Genomic DNA, 25,692 nt, shown 5'->3' with positions numbered 1-25,692 from the left:
ACACATATCAGGGGCAGTGCAAGCAGATAAAACATTTTGTAGAACATTTTGCTAAAACTAATTAAGATATTATTGATCTGAGCCATTAGTGTTCAATATTGTATAAGATGTACAAATGAAATATGCAAAACCACTTTGCTGTAGTTAATTTCCAGACGATATCTGATTCTTAAAGCATTTTGTTATATTTAAATGTTGTTAAGACAGCAACCTCTATTGACAACTTTAAAGCAGATATTGAATCTCAAAATAAAATGCCCTTATAATGTGATTGCCAGCATAATCAGTGGCAGGACTTTATTTTGTAATAAATAAATGTCTGGATTACATTTTGTTCATCTTTTTATAATGTTGTTCTATGCTTATCAAACATTTTTATCTTCTCTAAATTGATTTAGAGAAAGAGAAATGATTAAAATTGGCATAAAAAATACTATTTTCAACTGTATTTTCCTACTGCTGAAGCCAATGCATGTAGAAAGTACTATAATACTGGTTAAATGATATCAAGGTACAAACATAAAATAAATGACTGATGCATACAATGTCCATATATGATCACATAAATCCAGGCTATCTTCTTTCTCTTCATTATCACCAGAGTATAAATCCTAAATGCACCCCAGAGGGCTTGTGAATAATTCTGCATCCTTGTGATAAAATGCATTGATTAGGAATTGGTGAAGACATGATGCATGTGGATACTTCAACTTTCAGATACCATACATATGAGAAATGTATGAGGTTGAAGGTGATATTTTGGGAATTGGGATAAATGAAAGTTACTTTCAATAGTGGTTTGTAATGTTAGATCTTGACATACTGTTTATTTCAAGTTCATTTTTTGCAGTGGCCTCCCAAATAAACAGATCATATATGTTGCTTAGGTCATTCAACTTAAATAACACACATGATAAAAAGAGTTGATAATAACAATTTACTTAACAGATAACCAATGATGGGTACAGAAATAGCAGTCTTAGGCTCCATCCATGTCAGTGAAAGGACATCTCCAGACATGTACTGAGGGCAGCAGTTTGATAATCTAGACTTTCTGCCCTTCAGACCCTCCTCCCAGCACACATCTGAGCCCTGATTTTACAGTATTATAACTGTTGTCATCAACTGTTCCAGCACCTAGATTTGGATACATTACTAACTTTATTTGACACTAGTTAGATAGCTAGTTAATTTTGTACTTTTTAAAAACAAGGCTTTTTGTTTGTTTAACAAAAAAAAGTTTTTGAACCCTCAAATTCCCACTGCAAGTCTTAGTGCCAATTAAGAATAAAAAGATTTTTTATTAATATAGCGATACATGAGCAGAAGGCAAAGTGTAAAAAGCTTTTGACTTGCCTGGTGTTTGTTTTTCCATGTGAATTCTCCTGCTGTTTTCTTTGTTTCAATAAAGTGAAATTACACTATTGGGTATTTTCGTTTTCTTCTTAATCCTATATTCCCAATACATGAAATATCTCCTATAATAAGTAATAATTATATATTATAAAAATAATACGTTTTTATGTATTTTTTGGAGGTTTAATTTTGTTTAACATATAAATTACATATGCTTAATAACACTTTTTATTTTTCTTCTTCAGTGTTATGATTACATGGATGGAGCTGTGACTGGGGACCTCTGTGAAGATCTGTGTGTGACAAAAAAGTTGACTTATAAACACTGTCTATACTACCACCGGGGTAAAAAGGTTATACATGCTGACTGGCAGGGCAATTCTGTCATTTTAAAGTCTAAAAAGGATTCCTTTTCTGAATTCCAGCCTCCTGAATTGTTAAATGAGCCAGATCCTCAAAGTCTATCAGACACTGAACTTCTTGTGATGATCGCTGTAGAAATTAAAAATACTCTGGGATTGGACCTTCCAAACAATACTATAATGCCAATTTGGACTGAAAGGAAAAAACATAAGAACTGGAAAGTGGAGCTTGCCAGTATGTGGTCTTTATTTCAACAAGAAGAGTACCTTCTCTTTAACTTATTACAAGACTTTAGTAGACATGTCTTACAGGTTATCGGAACCTGTGGCCACTTCTACGCAGTTGAATTTCTGAGTGCTGGACACTCTTGGAAACAAAATCTCTTCTCTTTAGAAGAGGTAGTTGGTCAATGCAAAACAGGTGAGGAAAAGATGAACGCTCTCCTTGATATTGCCATCAGTTTCTTAGATATGGTCCATCAGTTTGACACCGAGTTTTCTCATCGGCTCCACCTTTGTGATGTTAAACCGGAGAACTTTGCCATTAGAAGTGATCTTACTGTAAGTTTACTTTGTTGTTATAACAAAACTCAAATATGGTTACTTCATGTACACATCAGTAACACTGCACAAAAACATACATAACCCTTGTTATGTCATAACAAAGTAACATGTTAAAGTATATATATATATATATATATATATATATATATATATATACAGGTCTTCACATTTTCTGTAACTTTGTCTGAACAAGAAATACATTTACTTGCTAATGTGTTCCATATATTTCCCTAAATCCCGTGAAACTAAAATGTGTAAAGTTCATTAAAAAATATTATGGGTCATGGGTCAGACCAGTGTTTCTCAAACTTTTTAACATTGGGGAATATTTAAAATAACTTTCAGAACTTCAGGGAACCCCTCCTTTATTTACTATATCTACAACTCACAGTACAACTGTGGTAGCGGAAATAATTCCTCTTACATTGTTTGCCAGTGGCAAAAAAGTCACCCTTACATATAGCCACAAAGATGACCTGAGAAGTTCAAATTACTTGTTGCTCAAGGAACCCTTAGCAAACTCTGGAAAAACCCTAGAGTTCCATGTAACCCTGGTTGAGGAACACAGGGTTAAAGAGACACGTGGCCCAATACTGGGTCAGAGTAGGGAAATGGTGTTTTTGTGGTTGTACATTAAACAAACTTATTTCAAAAACAAATAAATTATAAAGTGAACACATTTATTGAACATAAAGTTCTAAATACAATCTTCACAATATCTCAATTGAGCTTTTAGGTACATCAATCTAGTATCAATTTTGTCCATACAGACAGATAACCAAAGGATATCATTAATGTGGTTAAATTCTTCAGATAAATCCTAGTTTCCCTGCGCATTTCGTACACAGCTTCCTCAGGGGAAATTTAGAAATTCAAGCCAGCTAGGTGAACAGTATGTATATATAAAATTGTAGGTCAATTTACAGAATTAATAACGTTTGTATGAGAATGGTGATATGGCAACAAGGCATATGAAGGCAAGAATGCAGCAGCACAAAGGTTAAGGCTGGACTTAATCCATATATAGAATACTACAAAACTGTTTTTGTACTTTGGTGTCATATTAATGGTATATGATAATTATTCATTTAATTGGCTGTAGACCAGTATTAATAACACATCAGTTGCAAAACAATACCCAAGATGAAATTATCAATAAATACCTTTAATGTTTAATTACATATTTCTCTTATTTTGAGTTTCACTCATTTGGCCAATCAAAATAATATTTCTCAATGAATGTGAATGCCAATGTAATGATGCCCAATGCATATACTTTGTTTGTTGAAGTTTAAATATGGATGTCTTCATGCTTGTTACCTGGTTTAGTGTATTTTACCAGATGATAATGCGTCAGCATTAGGAGGTAGTTTTGTGGTCTCACAATTTCCTTGATTTGAATGATTCAAGTGCAATGATGTAATGTAACAATATTCCCAGTACACAGGGAACTCCACACAGATGGCACTGACAGTTTATTCTTTGCAGCTACACATCTGTGGCACATAGGGGGCAGAATCATGCCAGTGCCTAAATTAACACTTAAAGTGGTAGTTATACCACCAAATAGCATTCTACCAGCAAACCTAATAATTGTTTTTTAGTGGGCAAAGGCTATGGTCGTAGAGCCAATGTCAAAAGATTTACAGATTACATTTCATATAGGTATATAATATATATGTATATATTACCTCTCTAGTGGTACATTTCTCTCCTAAAAGGGGTACATTGTTTTTCATGAAAATTTATTTTACAGTATAATATAATAGTATGAGTATATTAAAGTTTGAAACACAAAATCATGTAAAAATAATAATTTAAATACATTAACAAAATTAATAGATTTTTTTTATTTTTTTTTTTTTAATTTAAAAAAAAAACATATTTTACTTTTATATTACACTGTAAAATAAATGTTCATGAAAACAATGTACTGCTTTTACACATATAAATCCAATGTATTTCATTCAATACAGTTATTTTGTATTGAATGCAAAACAAATAGATTTTGAATTTTCCGCCCCGCCCCACCAGCAACGTACACATGCACCGACGTCACCGGGAACTTCCCCGGTGACTCATCGTGTGCAGAAGATGCCGGAGGAAGAGGAAAGAAGACAGGGATCGCGGCGATGGACGACACAGGATGCCGGCGGATCAGGTAAGGCTGTATTTACTATTACTTCCCATAGGTTTACCTACCCTGAGTGTGACTCGGGGTAACCGCTTTCAGCAACTTTTCTACCCTGAGTCACACTCGGGGTTACCGCTAGGGAGGTTAAAGTGGATGTAAACCATAACTGGTTTACATTTATTTTGCTAATCCACTGTATATCATAAACTGAAATGTCAAAAAGATGCACCAAAAATTGTTTATGGGGCATTTTTTGCAGTAAACCATATCTCAGTGTACTACAGTGCTAGGGAGGTGCCATTGCCATCACATCAAAGCACATCTCTATTTCTCTTTTGTCCTACAAAGCTAAAGTATTTTACTTTCAAAACAAACTGTTTTAGTTTCAAAATTGATGTCCTATTTAAGATTTGGAATTTTAATATTAGCTAAATGTACCATAAGGATCCCATTTTTTCAGCTCTTTTTTGGGGGTTGTTGATGCTTGAACAGCAACATGTGACAATGTACACTCAAATATACAACAAAGTTATTTTAAAACTATTCCAAATATGTGGATAAATGTAAAGCAGTATATAAATGTTACCTTTCAAGAAAACCACAGTTCTTTAAACTTTTTTTTTGTCCTGGAAATATATTTGGGCTATGATCACCTGGATTCCCCATGCTTGCCTATGTTGTATATAAACCTAAAGTACAGACGGCTTGCCCTAACCCATTAGGATAATACTGCAATATTGTGATCCAGGAAATGATCCAACTCCCTTTGTGTGCTTGAAAAAGAAATTTTGTTTTTCCCTGTAAGGCAGAACTGGGCACAGCTGCTGAGTTGCTTTTTGTTCTGCCATCTTTCAGACCAAAACTGCAGTAGTTGGGAGAAATTAAACTAGATGAATTTGTCTATTTTCTACTTTATTATCCATGTAACTGTTTAAAGTGGAGTCAGTGATTTGGCCTCTTTTATTGGTACTGCTAGTTTTAGTTTTCTACTGGGAACAGTTAAAAATTGACATAACAAAATACCTTCTTATCCAGAAGTAAGGAGGAGCAAATAAATTTGAGACCAAAAAATAGATGATTTATGGCCGGTGGGTATCTGTACTATATCCATGATATATAATAAATATATATGTAATATAATAAACCACACCCATCTCCTGGGCTTGTCACAATGTGTACTAAATTCATTAATTTTAATGACTAAGTGAGAGCTAGACTATGGGTGTCTCTAAAGTTCAGGTTATACAGAAATTTTGGTGTAAACACATAAGGAATCCTTGCAAGCATTCATATTTTTATCAATTAAAAGGAAATATTTCCTTTTTTTTCTTTTTAATGAAGTGATAAATTAATCAAATTAACTACAATTTTATTATAATTTTTTTTTTATAAAAGTTAATGTATGTTTTAAAGGGCAAGGGCTAGCAACTTCCCATGGGATTCCCACGAGCTCCCACCACTGGATAGCCAATAGGAAGTGTCCACATGCTGTAGGAAGTAACATGATGAAAGACCCTACTGGTTGTACACCCAGGAAGCCCATGGTTTTATGTAAGTAAAAGGGACATTTTGCTTCTGTTGGATTGGTATTAAGGGAGAGGCAGGAGAGGGAATTTATTTTAGTCTGGAGATCAGTTATGATATCTACATTGATCTACCAGAGTAATGGTATTTATTATAAACACATAAATGCAGCTACTGGGCATTTTCCCATTTTAAAATGAATACAAGTCTTCATTTAAACTAAACTGTTCTGTTGGCTTTGTTAATACAAATCTAGCTAATGTAGTTGGATCAATTGAACAATGTTCTTAACTTTTCAGAAGTTGTGCCAGTGTCAAAGTCTTGCTGGCTCACACATTAATGACTACATAAGTTTTTCTGGTAGAACTGCAAAAGATCAAAACATATCTGTTTCATTTCATGGATTTATCCACACCCTACAACTGTATTCCCCTAGAGCTTTGTTATTAACAGTGATTGTGAGCTCAGTTTTGTTTTAATGCCACGAAGAGAGAAGGGAATATGTTAGTGTCTGCTGGCATGGTCTAGGTATTTAGAACCACCAGTATTATAGGCAGAATGTAGCCAAGAATGTTCTCAGTTTATTAGTCACCCACATTAGTGGAAGATTTTACTGGCAGCACTGTTGCTGATGTGCTGGTGGTTCTGTGAATACTTGTTTTGTATAAAGGAGGTTTTTTCACTGTGCCAGCTGTAGTAGTGTAAGCTGTCCAATTGTGAGAAATTGAGGTGCAAGATTCAAATGTAGTTTATATCTTCCAATATTCTAACATCTCCTGTTAGTTTTCCAGTGCTAGTTACCAAAACCCACAAAAAAGAGGATGGTAATATTTCAAAACAATGTCTTATGCTGCAAAAAAAAAAAATATTTTGGTATTGTCACATTTACCTCTTCCTCACTAAAGCTGCCCCCCTCCCCCCGACAATCAGGAAATAGCCTCTTAATCATCCCTGGCTATTTAGATGGCTCAGACCCGGCACTGTGCATTCATGCAACATGTCTCCACTAGTGCCGAGCCCCTTAGCTCTGCTGAGGATTTCCTCTACACCTGTTAATTAATTCAGAGCTTTCCTAGTCCAGCTCCCATGGGAACCCCTTGTTGCCCAGTCAGTTGTTTTCCTCCCTGTTCCCTTGTGGTGTTCCAGTGTTCCTCTGTGTCTGCCCTGACCCCCGTGTCTCCCGAGCATTCTCCTGCTTCCTGTGTCTGTGGTGACCCCTGTGGCATTAGTGTCTATTTCCTAGATTTCTGGTTCTTGACCCCTGGCTTTATCTCTGACCTCTCCTACCTGAAGCCTGACTTGACTTCAGATTTTCTTGACTATTCTTCTGCCAAGTGATTTGGTACAGTGCATTATTCTGCCCACCCTGCTGCCCAAGGACCACAACCTGGCAGTAACCAGCAGCGCAACATCCTTACCACAAGAGTTTCTGAAGAAGACCTGGCTGCTGCTTAGATTTTGCACCTTGGCCCTTTTCAGGGCTCACACCACTATTGTGAAGACATAGTGCCCCCTAGAGGCTCCAGCTCCCCAAGCGTTACAGGTATGATAAACTTATTTCAGCTGGCAGAAGTACCTGTTGAACCTGTATAACATACTCAAAGGTTTGCCAGTGAGAATCTGTAATCCAAAATCCAAAAGCTGTTATTCATATCATTACACCTTGAGAAAGGTCCTAGTCAGTAAACATGATGAGTTTGCTTATTGGTATACTAAGCTATTACTGATTTTGTATGGCAATGCTTCACTCTATAGTCAGGTGTTCCAAAGCTTAGTTGACACTTGCTGTATTGGAAAATTCATTGAGAAGTATAGAAGTATAGGGGCTGTATGCAGATTTCCAAACATTTCTCTGGATATTGCACTGGACCATTCATTTGGTGATTGGGGGCAGTAAACTGCTTCTGTTAACTAAGCCTTAGTTAAACAAATCATTATTTGTTCAATAATAGTAAATGAAATATCATGGTATCACTGACAACCCCAACATTTATAGGTATAAGCATATGTGCTTTTGAGCGCCACCATCTTTTTTTTCTCTCTTTTGGGTGTCTTCTTCATCCATCCAGGACAGAATGAAGTACTTGCCATGCATGTGATGTTCCTGGTAGCCCTGGATAGGAGCATCACATATCTCTTTCTGCAACAACCTGTCTGCTCACATATTTTCAACAGCCTAACTATAGTACCCCTTTAAGGCCATCTATCACATCTGTAATTCTGAGCTGATATTTGCACATAGCCTAACATGTATGTGTGTGACTAAGCAGCATATACCGTATGAGTAGAAAGGTTCATAACAGCATTTCTTTTTCCATCTTTTTTGATTAGGTTAATAGTTCTACAACTCACTGTCCAGGCCTCTTCAGTGTGCACTCATCTGCAAAATATTTGGCTTACCTTGTCAAGAATGCAATATGTTATTGTGTTGAGCGTTTTTTAATCAATTATTGCAGAACACATTTTTTCTTGACCTCTATGTCTGCAAAGTGTTTTGTCCTTTTCATTATCTCTATGCAGTACGTGAATGAATATTATCATTACATTATATATTTGGAGGAAAACATTCTTTGCGGTTCTGCCTCCAAGCAAATAGCTAACTGTGTAACTTTTGGCAGAGATAAATGGCTTTATTTTTTAGTCAGCTTAAGCCTCCCTGCAAGGTGTCTTATGGCTTAACAGAACAGCCTGATTTGACCTTATTTGCATATAGCTGTGATTAAAACAGATAGTTACCCCATTTTATTTTCCTCACAAGATGCAGTACACCTTATCCTTAGATTGCCTCTTCAAAGAAAATTTTTTATCAGATCTATACAAGAGAGTGCTGAAAAGTTCTCTGACTGACCCACTTCCCAAACTCTGAGCACACTTTTCTTTTTTTTATTAAATTATTTTCATGTTATTTTATATTGTGAAATGTTAGTTTGGAGGATTAGTTTTTGATTTTTTTTTTTTAGATCATTGACAGAACAAGAAGGATTGACTAATTACCTGTTGCCTGTTTATCAACTCCAACTAGTCTGGCCATTCTTTTCCTTTGACCCCTGGCATCAACAAGGTATTTTAATGCAGAAAACTGATGCCCATGGGATATTTTTCCCTTTCTAGACTATTCTTTGTAAACCCTAGAGATGGTTGTCCCTAAAAACCCCAGCAGATTTACCTGCTTTCTGGGCTCCCCTTGAACATGGGTGTTTCTGTCTTCTTCCAAGTCTTCAGCCATGTTAATTGGCTTTGAAAAAAAAGGGGATCCCCCTATTTTTAACAGGATGGTGAGGATGAAAAATAAGGTGCTGTTGTAAATGCATAGATGATGTTGATATGCTTTGAACCCTAAAATTCTGATTAGCCCAAGATTAAAGGGCTATGTACAGTCACACCCACTGGTGGTACTTGGGAGTGCTGTTGTCCTAAAGCATCACTATGTAGAATGTAAGAAGTATTGGGGAAACACCTTCTATTGTTTTATGTCCTGGTGTTTCTTTTATGCTGGACTAGAGTATAAGTTGGTAGATCAATGCCTTCCTTTCCTAATTTCTTTTAAGGCTTAAATGCATTCTGCAGAAGCCACAAACATCCAAAAAATGTATATTAATTTTAGGTCAAACACAGCCATCAACAGAAATTTTACAGATATTCTACTTTTTTTTAATATCTGTATGCCAATGTGTAGATTCTTACTGTACCAGTTGTGTGTGTACATACCTCCCAAACAAATTCCAATTTGAAGAACCTATTGTTTTTAGTCATACTAACTGGATTAATAGAATGAGGTGAAATAACAGGTAACATAAAATCACTCATCAACAATATTAGAAGAATCCGTAATTTGAATGACTGATCCAGTATTCTTTGACCAGGGTTCCATGGAACCTTAGAGTTACTCCATGATTAATGAGCAGTTTGTGCTTCTCAGGTCAGTTTAACCTCCCTGGTGGTAACCCCCAGTGTGGTAAAAAAAAAAAAACCTTACTTAAAGCGGTAGTTGAAAATAACAAAAAAAAAATCCTGTCCTGGCATCCTGTTCATTGTATCCCATCCTTGGGCCGTGTCCTCTTCCTCCGATCTTCCCCCGGCGAGTGCGCTGACGTTCCCCTGGAGTTCCCATTTAGGGTGCATATGTCGGTGCATGCATTTGTATTGGATTCAATACAAAATAACTGTATTGAATCTAATACAATGTAATCATTATATATATATATATATATATATATATATATATATATATATATATGCTACTTTATATATACTATGTTACTGTACAGTTATATTACAGGTTTCAGTATTTTTATGCACCCTTGTTTTAACAGATTTGTGTTTTTTTATTTAAAGTTAATAATACATTTATTAAATATTGGACATAATTTCCGTGAGGTATGCCTATAAATTACAGGTCTACAATGTAAATAAATTTTCATGAAAGACAATGTACCGTTTTTATACATATAAATCTAGACAGAAATGAACCACCCAGGAGGTTAATAGGTAGCAATGATCTTTTTGGATATCTGTAATAGTGACAATCCACCCAATGGACAGAACTTTACGCCTTTCTTCCAATTAACTACCACACTAATGAGCTGTGGATATAGTATTTATAGCAGGTCACAACATCCTTCTGGGTGTGTTGGATACCTGGTCTCCTTCTGCATTCTGTGGTTTCTTTCTCCAATCCCTAGATGACCAATTCATGTAGTGGTGCAAGCTAAAAAAATAAATCATAGCAAACAGAGTTGAACCAAGCATCCCACGCTTCTTTAAATTACAGATAATAAGGATAAAAACATCTTTGGCTCACAATATTTCTGGAGCTGCATGATCCATGACATTCTCTGTGTACTGGTGCAAAGAATGGTGCCGACATCATCATATCAGAACTGCTTTCTTCTTATGGGCTGTCCAGGCAAAGAAAATCCTGTGATGTCAGGTGATGGGTCTTAAGTCTTTAGAAAAGTTAAGTATAAAAAAATGTAAAAAAAAACATAAAATACAGTCAGTGGGAGTCCATTAACTGGGGGATAGTCATGTTGTTGCGCTTAAGGGATAGCCTGCATAATTATTAAGGACATATGGCAGCCTTCACAATATATAATTAAAAAAAACTATATACAAACATGCTTTAAAAGTCTACTCTGTAAGGCTGGCAGAGTGAGTGACCCACTAAAAATGTTTTACTATATTTAAGTATAACATATACCTCTCTTTTTTTTTTACAGTAGTCATTCTTTGTCTTTGTACAGAACTAACCAAAGGCTTACCACCCAAACATCATTATGATAGGACGCATTCCAGTATTTCAAATGTTAAGAAGGATAAAAACTTTATAAAGATATTTAGTCCCGATAACAGCCTGTAAAAACCTGTAAAATGTGTGGATCACTCCAAGCTTAATTTTATATGATGAAACTACCATAGGACTAAGCAATTCCAGCTGGGGATCAGATGTTTGGTTTGGGTTTAGTCCAAGTTTTAACTTGTTCTTTATAACCAGCTGTAAAAAGCTTGATATGCAGGAATGGCTCCTTTGTGAATTAAAGTATGTATTTCCCTAAGCCCATCTACTTTATTTAGAAGTATTTTAGTGTATAAAAAGAACAAGGCTATTCTATTCCTTTCATTTCATTCATCACAGCTAATATATAAAGATCTGAAACATTAAAAGGAAATGCTCAATTTAAAAGCTTTATTAAATTTATAAGGAAACTACATTAAACTATGCATGTGATATGTATACAATGTAAAAAAACAAAAAACAATTTTGTATATTTATCATTATTATATATAAATGTATTATTATATTTATTTATATGACCAAGGTACAGGTTTGTGCTTACCTAAATCATTGCTGTAGAATCAACCTCTGTAACTGTTACTGGCTAGTGCAGTATTATAACTGGACCTAAATTTAAGTCCCATACAGACGTCAGATAGGCGATAGATTTCTTTCTCTGGAAACTATCTTTTGTGATCATCAGGGGATCACCATACATATGCTAAAATTTTTACACCAAACAACCAGGACTGTTCCTCCTCAGGGATAGTGTGCAATACGTAACAACATCAGACATTTTGTAGAAAGCAATGTCTGATGTTCCAACCTTTGCATTTTTGCAACGCACTACTGCATGCATTTCCGTCCGTTTTTGTGCGCAGTCCCATTTGGTGTAATGATTGAGGTCACCTTCACAATGAACAGCCAGGCAGATGCTATGCATTGTAGTATAATACATGTCAAAACCAGGGGTGTAGTGGGGCAGACATGGGTGGGAACACTGAGCCCTCACTTTTTTCGAGAATGGGCACGTGTGCCCTGTCTTATTTTGCAAAGAATTCTTTGGTGGTCTGCAGCTCTGGGGGGGGGGGGGTCCACCGGCCAAAGTCGCAGACCCCATGACTCCCATATGGAATTGCAGGCTCAGAACAGTGGGCAGGTTGTCTCTCTAAACACAACCTGGTCACTCTCCCATTGCAGGCTCAAAATTTAGTGGAAACATAACAACTATCCTATAGGTAATATATCTAAATGGTTAATTTTTTTCATAGTATGCTAAAAAAAAAAAACCTACCATTAACCTTTAATTTCTCCTGAACAAAAAGGGCCTAGACATGTCAGTATGTCAGTATGTATATCTGCAGTGAGAAGACACTGTTGTCCCTGACTGCTAGTGTTACAAGCTTTGGAGTAAGATTTAGTGATAATATTACTGTTCTGTGTTCTCCAGGGTGCTGGAGAGGAAACTGTACCTGAGAACCTGCATGCACATCCCTGCTTAACCTTCATGAATTCTTTCTATTCATGTACTTTACACTAATAATATTTTGTATGTGAAATCAAAAAGAGGTTGACATTTTTTTTCTAATAAAGGTAATAAAAAAACATGGTGCCTAAAGGTTCCACATGTGAGATCCTTGGACCTGAGTCCCAGAAAGATATTGGAAGTTAGCTGGCAAATTGTCCCACCAATATCCATCCACACCTGTAATATTTTTAAGTGGAATTAACCATAGGCTCATTTGTAAAACTCATATCTTTTTTCTTTGGCTTTGCTCTGAGAATTGGCTCAGTTTTACTATTACTGTAAAAGAAGAAAACCTATTACATCTCATTTTAATAATTAGCATATAGGTCTCCATACATTAAAGATGTTAAATGATTTTGCCTTCAGATCTCACTTCAGGTCTAATCAAAATACTTCAATACAAAGTGCTAGAATTCCCAATTACTTAATGGACACATTTTTTATTGTGATTCACTACAGCAGGAATATCATTCCTCTCCAGTATTATTGTGATCAATGTGTTGTCACTTATTCAGGTCCAAGTAAAAAGATGGTTCTGTGATTCTTAGCTATATGTATATTTTATATTTTTAAAAAAAATTAAAGTATATTAATTTAAGGCCCCATATTGTAAGTATAAAGATCCATATACAGTATAGTTACATGTCTTTTTTATAGGAATACGGGACATTACATGCTAACAGCAGTTTAGTAAATCCAGGTTATCCTGCTGTAAAGAGATTCCAGGCAACACTTATTTTGGTAACAGCCTTGTGCTGTAAATGGTTGTAATCCTCATTATGCAGCTTCAGTATTCAAACTGATGTTTTAGTAGGTGGAAACCCACCTGTTTGAAATGAGGGAGAAGTGCTGTAATCCACCAAAACACAGGTTGGAATAATCCTGTTTTGATGTGATTTTCTTTTGCCAAGTTCTTTGTATGTCATACTGCATACATTTTCAAAAGGACGAGAGAAGTTATTAACAGATGTGATCCAGAGAGCTTTTACTAAATAATACATATTATTCTTCTACTAAATACTTGTTTATATAAAGCACACAAAAGGTGTTTTCTTGTCAAATAGCCAAGGTTGATGAACTGTACGCATAAAGCCATTATTGAGTGATGTTACATTGGTTGTACAAGATGATCAATGTCAGGAAGCACATTCTACAAATTCTATGAAATGCTTTGATACTGAGGGTACTAACAAAAGTGCATAACATATTCATGGTTTAACTCTTGAGTACAATGGGCCTGATTTATTAAAGCTCTCCAAGGCAGGAAAAGATACACTTATTTCAGGTTTGCTGAATCACCCAGGTTCACTGTTCAAAGTGTACCTTCTCCAGCCTTGGAGAGCTTTAATAAATCAGGCCCAATGAACCAAACCTATTCATTGACATAACTTACCAGCTTTTGAGTATATTCATGCTATTGCCAACCCACTTTGGCTTAGGAATATGGCACCAGAATTCCCAATTCAAAATTACCTTTGTGACCAGGCATCATCAAAGAGGGAAGAGAAAGCACCAAGCCCTATTTTTTTAAAAAAACAATGAGAACTTGTACAGTATATACTTAATATATGTATTTAGTTTATTTGTCCTTGTCTATCTGTAGACATCTAGGTTAACATCAGCAAAAAAACTATAGAAAAAAAAGGGATGAAGGGGGTGTTAAGAACAATCAGTAGACTTTATAATAAGGGTCCTATTTTTTGTGGCCTGCACAGTTCAAAGTAGCCATGTGTATTTAGATGGGTTGCATTTTCCAAAAGCACATTTTAACATTAGTCTTTACCCAAACAATTACATAACACCAGGGGATGAGCTTGTACAAATGTTTGTTTCATTCATGTATGCCTAGGGGAGAAGGATTCCTAAATCCAGCCCTGTATTTCTGTGTGCGGAGATTCTTTTTCATACCACAACAGCATATGTTATCAATGTACAGTGTATATATCAGTAACAAGTAACAACTTGTAACAGTACTGTTATATGACACAAAACGTTAACAGAGGGCTGTAGTATTCAACATATGTAATCAATCTGCTGTATACTTACATCACAAGACAACACGTGTTATCAATGAGCTGTGTACATATTTCATCATAACTACAGCAAGTAAAATTAGAGAATAGTATAAATAAAGCAAAGAACCCGAATAAACATTTGTTCTTTCTTTAAAAAAAATAACAATAAAATAACTTTGTAAACAATCCACCCTAAAAACACTGAACGCATTTTATATATATATCTTGGCTTGTATGCTGCACCCATTGCACCACATACCACTATGCACAAGTAATTTATATATCTCCAAGTGATGAGCCTTTTAAATCTAGGTGGGTAAACAGTCAAGCCATATACTTGTTTAACATGTGGGATCATTTAACAGCTTCTTTCGCTTGCTCTGGAGCACCAACCTTCTGAAATTATATAATTTTAGATCATATATGAGCACAACGTCATTAGGAAGTGCAGTTTCTGGATTGGTGACTCGTTGAATTGTAGTGTCATGTGGCAGACAGTTTACTCCCTTAGAGGTGGAATGTTCTTTTTTGCCAGCATTCTGTATTCCAGCTGAAAAAGTCACATGGGCTGTGTTGGTAATTTAAAAGCAATGTAACAGCTTATAATAATAGAATTAAAAAGCAAAAAAAAGGAATGAAAAGGTATCAAATAACATAAAGTAAAAACAATTAAAATCTGCTGTTGGTTACAGTCCTAAATTATGTTGTTCTAATGTGCAAAGCTTTGGCATTTCCTGGTAGTGCTGGAGCTTGTCCACATCAGAGAAATTCCTAATAGCTATTGAGAGTTGAGGGATATATGGGATATAAAGGAATGGGACAAATAAAATATGTGGGTGTATAGGAGTCATAAACTTGAGATAAGTATGTGGGTTTGGCATTTAACCTTTCCTATTATGTGCACTAACTGCACACTTGTTTCATGTTAACAACAAAGAAAGTATTGATGGCAGGCAACCTTTCCAGAGAGATATCAGCAAAGACAGTTTTATATTTTATCCTTACAAGGTTTCCTTTTTATACATTATTTCAAGCAATAGCAAGGAACAATGTCTGTCTAGCATTGTACAGAATGTACATTATTTGCAGGATATATATATATATATATATATTCATGTATAAATATATTGTGGACAATACTTTTTTCCTCTTCCTATACAGTTTAAATGTTTTTAATGTTTGTGCCTACCTCAGCACCAGGCACAATAAATGGTTTGCAATTTTATCTTGGGTTCAGCGTGCAGATTACATGCATTCGTTGTCCTGAATTTCAGTGTGAGAATAGTTCTTCACACTTCTCATACATGTAAAAAATTGTTGGAATCACTATGTTCTTGATAACTGGAAATGAAGCCAATTTGGCTTACATCTTGAGGAAAATCTATTGACTTCACATGGTGTCAGCATTATGGAATTTCAGCTGCTCATCCTGAATACTGTAACCCAGCCCCGTTTTCAGTTCTAAATTAACACTCACAGAATAGTACTAGTATGGGTGTCCCTACATATAAATCAGTTATAAAGAAAACCTGACACAAGATGGAAAAATTTAAATTAGGAATATGACAACTAAATGCCTCAAAGCTGAATTTTAATATGCTAATATTTTGCCTTCGTTGATTGTTCCTTTCTCCATTAATTGACATGGTAATGAAATGTTTAAATAAAACTTTATCTCAGTTCTAGAGACATCATCACTAGGTCTTTGCAATGTAGGAAGATAATGGCTGTTGAGAGAGGGGTCAAGGTTGGAGGTGTACCTCCCTGTCAGAAAACACCCATGTTGAGCCTTTATGATCGAAATTACTGAAATTCAAAGACTAAACGGCAAAAGACAGATTAGTTGGGGTGGATCAGTTAGATGATGGTGAATGTCCATCAGCCTGGAAATAAGATTCTATCTGGCTTGCTAAAGCTTCTTATGCACGTTGGGCCTTCCAGTCTTGTAGAGCCTCAGGCTCACTGTGGGAAGCAGCTCACAGTGAAATTGTATTAAAAAAGTTGTTAGAAGAGTCTGTGCAACTGTGGTAAGATCAAAGAAGGCTGGAGTTCTGCTTCAGAGGTTCCATTCAGTGACAGCAGCATGCAAAGAAAAAATATGTAACTAAAGCTTTACATGTGTTGCAACCTCATATCAGTCTTATTTTTGCTTAAACTTTTTGTTTTATATATTTAAGCTTGGCAAACAATATTGCACTGGAAACAGTGTATTTTCCCTATTAGCTGGTATTCTGAATCATGCCTTGCTGCATCTTAGCCATTATCAGTCTGCCCCATGAGTCTGCATTTTGGCTGCCTGTGTAAATCAACTAAACTGGGCAATGCGTGTTGGCCATGAACCAAGTTATAGTAGTTGTGGGCAACTTTTACTGCTGTAATGTCAAAGGTTTTGTATAAAGTTCTAAAGGTTTGCAAAAAGTGCTTGGAACAAATGGCATCCCTACCTTGTTCATTGTTAGAGTTATGTGGTAGGCTGGGATCCCTGGTATGCCCAATTTGTTCAATATTGGTAATATAAAAGGCTATATAAGACCTCTTTTATATTTTAGGAACAAAGTTATTTAAAGGTAGCTTAGATTTGTTTCATTGATGAATTAGACTAAGCTCTTCATCAATGTTGTCAGAAACTTGCATTTGAGTAATAAATCTACTTGCGTTTTTACCTTGCAGCCAAGGAATTTGTTTAAAAGATTTAATAGGATAGAGGCAAAGAACTTGAGGTCTATATTTAGGCTAATCTCGTGGTAAAAAGAAAAGCTATCCTGGCACTACAGTAAAAGGACTAAATTCTCACATTCTTTCTAGAGGGAACATTAAAGGCAGTCTGTTTTCTTTTGCCCTCTCTGAAACTTTGGGTTGTAGATAGGCCCTTGGCTTCCCCTCTTACAGTGCAGGACTGCTGCTCCTGTTTCGTATGTGAAGGTATTAGCAAACTGACAGGTAAGGAGATGCGGCTTCTAGGGAACAGTCATTCAAGCCCTAGTGGTGATCTGAGGGAGACAGGTAAGCTAGAAAATCCATTAAGTAAAGCTATAGAGAAAAGCACTGATGCACTGGGTGGAAGCCCATGAGCATATATGTATATATTATATATATATTTTGGTAGTCTATAATCATGCTATTTTAGCTAACAATATAGGGGTGAACATTCTGCCTGCAACTGTAAGAAACGTTTCTCCCAATAACCCACAAATAATTGGTTTTGCAGAGGGGTTCCCAGAGACCCCCAATAAATTGAATTTAGTAGGGGTTCCTTGACCTAAAAACTAAACCAAGGGTTTCTTGGGCTGCCTTAACCTGTAAATAGGAGAAACATTAAAAGAAAAAAGAAAATTTACAACACAAATGTTTGTATTTTTCTTCTTTTGTATTTTCACTATTGAATGAAATGGCACACTTTAGCTAAGCATTTGTAACACCAAAATTTATAAAAAACATTTAAGACACAACAATCCTTTTATATTGTGCAGCAGATGTTTCTGAAGAAAAAATGCCTGGAGCCTGGTAACAGTATGTGACATCTAATGTATAAATTGATTTAACTATGCTTTTCCTGTTTATTTTATTATTATTGGTTGCAGGTAGTCGCCATTGATATGGATATGGCATTTTTTGAACCCAAAATGCGTAACATACTGGAGCAAAAATGTCAATCTGATAAGGACTGCAATTTCTTTGACTGTTTTTCAACTTGTGACCTTAAGACATCCATGTGTGGAGCACAAAGAGAGAATAACAATTTGCAAGTAAGTTACAGCCAAGCACAATAAATACAATAATTATTGTAAAAAAAACAATTGTAATACTAATTATTAATTTAAAGTTACAAAGATATATATATATATATATATATACACACATATATATAGATATAGATAAACACACAATTCCAGTAAGCAATCATTTGCCAAAAAACAAACATTTGCCCAAATAAAATGATCCAGTTTCCTATTTTATCTTTAAAGTGCCTTGAGCTTTTTGTACATTCAATTAAAGTGTACAAGTATGTATAGTATGTTTTCATGAGAGATTGTGCGTGTTAATGCGTGTTGTGTTATGTCAGCCCATTATTTTAAACCCACCAAAAATAGACATTAATTTTGTTTTCTAACGCACACAGGTCCGTATGCATATTCCGTGGTACTGTGCAAAGCATCTTTTCTAGGTGCTTTATGGGTTTTTTTTAAAACAAATGACAGCACTGTTGATCATACATTGGTAATGGTAAGCTTTGCACCACAATGCACACATGTAAACTAATGGATAATATGGAAATCATCATCTACCATCAAAAAATCACTAACCCATCAGTTGTTGTTAGAGGTATGGTATAGGTTTTATCTGATATATCTGACACGTCTCTTTTCCCAGTTACTTCAGCAAACAGGTTCTTTATAACTGCAGAGACAAATTACTGCTGAAACTGGTGTTAGCTGTAGGCAGCAAACAATTTTGATGAATTACAAGAATTGCAAAAAGCAATGAGCAGCATCACTTTGTTCCATATAAACCAGTGCACAAAGATAATAGGAAAACTGCAGATCATACGTCATACTTCTTTTATTCAGCTAACATGGTGAGATTTATTTCTTGACATGGTTCATTTCTTTAGCCAATCGGTCACAGTCCATCAGTGCAGTCAGAGCAGACCCTGGTAAATTACATCATTTTACTCCCACATGGCCCACTCAAGGCTTTGCACTCTCACATGGGGTAGGACATATATGTTCTAAAACCCAGAAGCCCTGCCTAAGTAGATCAATTAGGTAATTCAGCCAGAGCATTAAGCTGGCGGGGGAAAGTGAATAGGTGGGCATAACTTGCTGTCACATTGGATAAACAGAAGACAGATAAGGGCTTTGTGACAAACAAACATCTGTATTCAAATTATTTACAAGTAATCCAAAATAACCATAGAGAGGTTGAAGTGAAGTATGGTACATATAGGGTATTTTTTGCTGGGTTTTGGCAATATAGTGATATCACTAAAAGAATATTAACAATATATTAGTAATATCCCATTAAAGAGAAATATTTTCAGAGTGCGGTAGACTATTGCTGTTGTTGTTTAAAGTTGTCCGATGCATTTCGCCTTATGTAGGCTTCTTCAGGGGTGAGAACAGCATGCAAACAATACCTGAACGATACAGAATGGCATTGAAGTACTTCCGAGGTTCCTTAAAAGTTCACAAGGTTCAGGTATTTTTAAAAAAATAGGAGTACCTAGCTGAAAGTAGATAGAATAAGTATTGAAGGATTATTAGCTAAATATCAGCTGTTGTGCTGCTGTTAAGATGAGTTGTAGGTAGAAGCCTATATACAGGTAGTCCCCGAGTTAGGGACATTGGACATACAGACAACCCCTAGATACGAATGGGCTTTCCTGCTAGTTCGTTTGCAGGAAAGAGGCTTGATGGGGGGGGGGGGTTTACATGACATGCAGAAAATGTCTTTTGTTGTTCTGCAGCCTCTTGTAACTCTTTAATGACCAATACAAACTCTGTGTAATGCGCCTGGGCACACAAACCACTACCGACTCCAGATATCCTTGAATAAGGTTTATTCAGAATGGTACAGCACAGCAAGGGTTAAGTCCAATCAAGCAAGGTACAGAAGGATAAGGCAAAAGCAGGTCAGTAACAATCCGAGGTCAGGGCAGGCAGCAGGCAGAATGGTCAATAACAATCCGAGGTCAGGGCTGGCCGAGTTCAATCAGAGTTAGGTTCAGACCAGGTCACTGAGGAGATGACAAGCAGAAGTTTTAAACACACAAAGACACACCCAAACACACTGTGGTAACAGAGGCTATAGCGGGCAATGGGGTGATGGACAGGCTCTCCTTAAATAGCCAGGATGACCAATCATCTTGCGCCACCTGGCACTGTCTGATGGGAGACTGAGTAAATCCCCTGCAGCTGATTGGCCGCAGGGAATTCAAACTAACTATGTCCCGCCCTGGGGCGAAGCAGCCGAGTGCCACGCCCTCGGGGGGTACAAGAGGGACGCATGGTAACACGCGCACCTCTTCCCACAGTACCCCTAGGACGTGCACTACTTTGCATTTGCACAGTGCTGGGAGCAGGAACCACATTCAAAGGGATACAAGGGCTGCTGCCTGGCTGATCAGTAATTAGTCCAGGGCGGATCCCTCCGCCTGCAGAGACAGACAAGCTGTGAGCAGAGGAGCAGCCTTGGTTATGCTGCTTGCTACTGAGGGGTCTCCCTCTGTGGCTGGGAACCCCAGGGACACCGCAGGCTCGCAGGGCGGGTAAGTTCCTTACACTCTGCAGTTGTTTCTTTTTGCATGTGAAAGCACAGCTTGCTGCAGAAGTTAATTAATGCCTAGGTTCCATAAAGCCTAATATTATGTTGAGAAAAACATCTGTTCTAAATGTGTTTATTAAAATAAAGTACCTGTTTTGGCTTACATACAAATTCAACTTAAGAACAAACTTACAGGCCCTATCTCTTATGTAACCCGGGTACTACCTGTACTCATCACGATTGCTGTCACATTGGGCCTGATTTAACAAAGTTCTCCAAGACTGAAGAGGATACACTTTTATCAGTGAATCTAGATGATCCAAAAAATGTATTGGAATGGATCTGGTCTACAATTGAAAACATTTGCTAACAATAAGCAAATTACAAAGAAATATATTTCAGGTTTGCTGGATCGCCTAGGTTCACTAATGAAATTGTATCCTTTCCAGCCTTGAAAAGCTTTAATAAATCAGGGCCATTGATCATTTAAAATTGTACCTTAATGGTAACAACATATTTTCATATTTCTAATAAACTATTGTTAAGCCTTAATACTTTTCCTATTAAATAATTTATTGCACTGGCAGAAAAAAATTACCAATAAAAAACAGGGGTATGTAGGAGTGTCATCCTAAAATGAAATCATACACCCAACTCTTTCTTGAAAGTCAGAATTAGGTAGTAATGATTGAATTACTACCATTCCAAAAGATAAAAAGTTCAATTTCAAAAGATCTGAGTGTCCTCATTTTAAGCCTCTATGACTATAGTTATACTTGCCTCTCTACCATTAAGGTGACATTGAATAAAACCAGGTCAATTTGCACAGTTCTATAGACTGTGATTGTTGTTATAGTGGTATAAAATGCATATACACCCAAACTATCACTGTAAACACCTTTCAAAAGTAAAAGCAGATATTCTGCAAATGAATAGATACAGTAGTGTGACATGGCAAAAGGGGTAATATTGGAGGGAAGATATATTTCTCCTCTTTCCTCCCCTATGGGAGAGATTAACCAGCAACAGGTCTGCTGGGATTCCAGACCTGGGTTTTGCATGTCACTCAGAGGTGTTCTGATCCAGGTCAGAGTTTGGTTTTGTTTGGCCATTAATTACTGCACAGCTGTGAGCAGCAGGTAAAAACATGTGAGTAAAGGTTGCTGGAACATTTGTGTTGGGTTGGCTTGGTTAGCCACCAACTGGTAGAGAGGAATCTGCCTTATGTTTAGTTAGTGCCTGACTGGCTAGGATTTATTTTTGTTTTATGCAACCTTTTAATAAAACTGACTGCGGGTCAGTTTCAACCTGATCTACTGTCTCCAGTGTGCTCCATACACCTCTCCTGCAGTCTAAGAGTACCTTTTACCCAGAAAAGGTGATCCCACAAGGGTGGTATACCACAGTAGATACATCAGTGTAATTATCCAGGCACAACACTCCCAACTTTAATTATAAAATCCTTTTAAGACTGGGCATTGAATGCACATCTATTTCTAGATTCTGCAAATGGCTTTCCATGGCTAGTAAAGCACCAGACACTTCTTAATCCTTTCAACAATTTGCTGGCAGAAATCTTTGAAATATATAACACGTGGAGTGAAGTCCATTGATCTGCACATGGAAAGAGCGAGAGAGAGAAAATTTATATATATATATATATATATATATATATACACATAGAGAGAGAGGGAGAGACAGATTTTACTTCACTTTGGCTACTTAGGTAGATATAACTGAGCAGAGTATCTGTCCATTTTACATGGTCCACTCATCAAGTACTTTTAGTGCTATGTTATTTAAAGTTATTTATAGATCATTTTCTTCTGCATACAGTCAGTGCACTTTTGGCCTACAGGCTCTGTTTAAGATCATATTAAAATCTGTTTTTCTCCAAAGAGACCTGAAATTGTTTGGCAAGCATCCCAGATATACAGAAATGTTTCTGTTATTAGGCATTATTAATTGCCCGGGGTAATATTTTATACAATATTTTTTTTAAACTTTCTGGAAATAGATTTTCTTCCCTTATGTATCTTGTAATATATAGTCAATACTTTGGAAAATCAAAAAGAAGTTCAACAAAAGAGAATTATGAAGCTATGGCTGACCTCTTTCTGAATTTTTTGTTGCTTGGCTTTTTAAGAGGGTGTACTATTTTTAGCCTTGCTAAAAGTCAAGTTGACCCTGTTGCCAATACAGAATTCTGAATAAAATTTCTTTGAAAAGAAGATTGTAAATACCTGATTCTTGTTGCCTATGCTCTTACATGCCGCTCTGTTGATAAGGAATCATCCCCCATAATGTGCTGGAAAACGAACACTTTTAGGAGTTGCAATCTTCTATATCCACTTAAGTTCCTAAAGATTCAGTGTCATTTTAGGACAGCATAGCTACATAGGGGTCAGAGTAAGGAACAGGGATCACAGAGGGCAAAAAAAGAAAGAGAAATACAGTCCAGAAAAAGCAATGGTTACCCAGCAGGGGAACACGCCCTTGTATGCATGTATCATATATTTTAAATGAGTTTAACAAACCACCTTATGACAAAATTGCACTTTAAAATGTATCGACATCTTGAATATACCTAGGTCAGGGTTCTGCAACCTGTGGCTCCGGAGCCGCATGCGGCTCTTCAGCCTCCTTGTTGTGGCTCCCTTCGGTTGCCGCTGGGAGATCTCTGATGGGGGATCCCCTTCCTCCCAAGACACTGCGGAGGAGGGGGATTCCCTATCCGGTGTTCTAATGAAAAAAATCTACGAGTGAAATAAATCTACCACGGGGCGTGTACAAATAGGTGTGTACAATGACATCCCCCTCCTTTGAACCCCAATTCCTCTGGAATAGGGAGATGTACAAAACCAAAAATGTAGGTGCAAGTTGGGGACACCTGTGACTAACACCCCCTAAAATTTAATTGTTAGGCTATCATCAGAACATAAAGAACTCTGCCCATCAAAAAAAATCTACCGTTACACATTGCTGGAGGCACCTGAACCCCTATTTCTCTGGAACAGGAAGGGGGTACAGGTGAACAAAATTAGAGGTGCAAGTGGGGGACACCTGTCCCTAACACCTAAAAAACTCCACCCATCAAAAAACCCCTACCCTGTTACACATTGTTGGAGGCTTCTAGCACCTAAACCCCAATTTATCTGGAAACGGGGGAACAGGGAACAGGTGAACAAAATTAAAGCTGCAATTGAGGGACACCTGTGGCTAACACCCCTTAAAATTTCATCGCTAAGGCATTGTCAGAACATAAAGAACTCTGCCCATCAAAAAAATCTACCCTGTTACGTTAGAAGCCTCCAGCTTCTAGGGGCATAGTTCAGTGTTTAATTTATTTCAAAGTAGGCCTACACATGCACACTTGTTGTAACAGGTAAAATTAAAAAAATACTAAAACTTTTAAAAGTTTATAAACTGTGTTATGTTTTGCGGCTCCAGACTATTTTTCTTTAGTGGAAGAGGAGGCAAAATGGCTCTTTTGATAGTAAAGGTTGCTGACCCCTGACCTAGGTGATCAGCATTAGCCAATCCAACAACCATCAAGCAATCATCTGTGATGACTTTACCCTTATCCTCTTGGGGGGCAATAGCTTTCAGTTTTTTCATTTACTTTCTGCTAGCCCTCTTTATGCACTTGTTTCACAAGGTACTGCACCTCCTTCCCAAAAACATTTTCAAGTTACATTAGGGGTATTATATGAATAGCTATGAGCGCTATTGTGTGTGGTTCTTTACATCAGCTAATATGGGTGATCAATAAACATACAGATAAGAAATTAAGTTCAATAGGAGGTGAATGTGTGCTTTGTTTATTAAGTGCAAAGCAAAAGGTCCACTTTAACCAACCCCTGCAGCTGTTTATATCTGTTTTCCCATTTATTACCATTCTACCATTTTACTTTTCTATCTGAATCTATTAATGCTTCTGAACTATTTTCACAATAATGAACCAAGTAAAATATTATTTAAAAATATGATAGAGTTAAATACATATTTCTTGTGTTCTCTCACAGGTTATCTGTGACAAAATATTCCGTCGCTGGTTCAGTCTAAGCATCATGGAGTCTACTGGACCCTATCCCCTTCAAGCTGAACTGCACAGAACTGTGCAGCAATGCGCTCAGTCTGCAAATGAGGAAAACCTTTTTACCCAGTTATATCATTTACTGCGATCAAGTCAAAAACAACTACAGAGAAGAAATATGTGATTTCAATTTTCTGGAAGTATTTGATGGAACTGTAAGATAAAGGCCATTTGATGTATTGCATCTGTGGTTTAGTGGCACAAGCTTCTAAAAGAAGTTCTGCAACCCATTTTGTTACATTGATGATAATTTAAATTGTAACAATTGGTAATCATTGCTCTGGGTACAAAAGGAATAAAGCAAAGCTTTAGATGTATTGTATTTACACATCAAAGACTCTGCAGTACGAGGGAGACCATTGCATATAAGATAATTGTGGGTTTGTTTAAAGTAAACTTGTACCACATCAGGGCTTTTCAAACTGAGCATATATTGAAAACTCCATAAGCAAAGGTTATCCTGAAGAAAAAAACACATCAAAACGATCAGCAGATCAAAAGGTTTAGGCAGCTGAATTTATATATATAGTTTTATGTTATCATTCTCACTTTCCCTGCAAAGCTTAGCTTGGCC

The 25,692-nt window shown here is 36.5% G+C and overlaps 1 protein-coding gene across 1 annotated transcript in view; it reads left to right on the top strand.

Annotated features, from left to right (window-relative positions):
- The window catches only part of DIPK1C (divergent protein kinase domain 1C), a 41,187-nt gene extending 15,752 nt beyond the window's left edge, over positions 1-25,435 (top strand). Inside the window, exons 2-4 of the mRNA XM_072411516.1 lie at positions 1,602-2,279; positions 18,340-18,504; positions 25,048-25,435. Coding sequence (XP_072267617.1) covers positions 1,602-2,279; positions 18,340-18,504; positions 25,048-25,242 — 1,038 coding nt within the window. The 3' untranslated portion in view covers positions 25,243-25,435. The remainder of the gene's footprint in view (positions 1-1,601; positions 2,280-18,339; positions 18,505-25,047) is intronic.
- Positions 25,436-25,692: the final 257 nt, after the last annotated feature.

Source organism: Pyxicephalus adspersus, chromosome 5 (genome assembly GCF_032062135.1).
Source record: "Pyxicephalus adspersus chromosome 5, UCB_Pads_2.0, whole genome shotgun sequence".
In the NCBI taxonomy this organism is placed as follows: Eukaryota; Metazoa; Chordata; class Amphibia; order Anura; family Pyxicephalidae; genus Pyxicephalus; species Pyxicephalus adspersus.
Note: the sequence above shows the minus strand (reverse complement) of the source record. Positions and strands in the feature narration are given on the sequence as shown.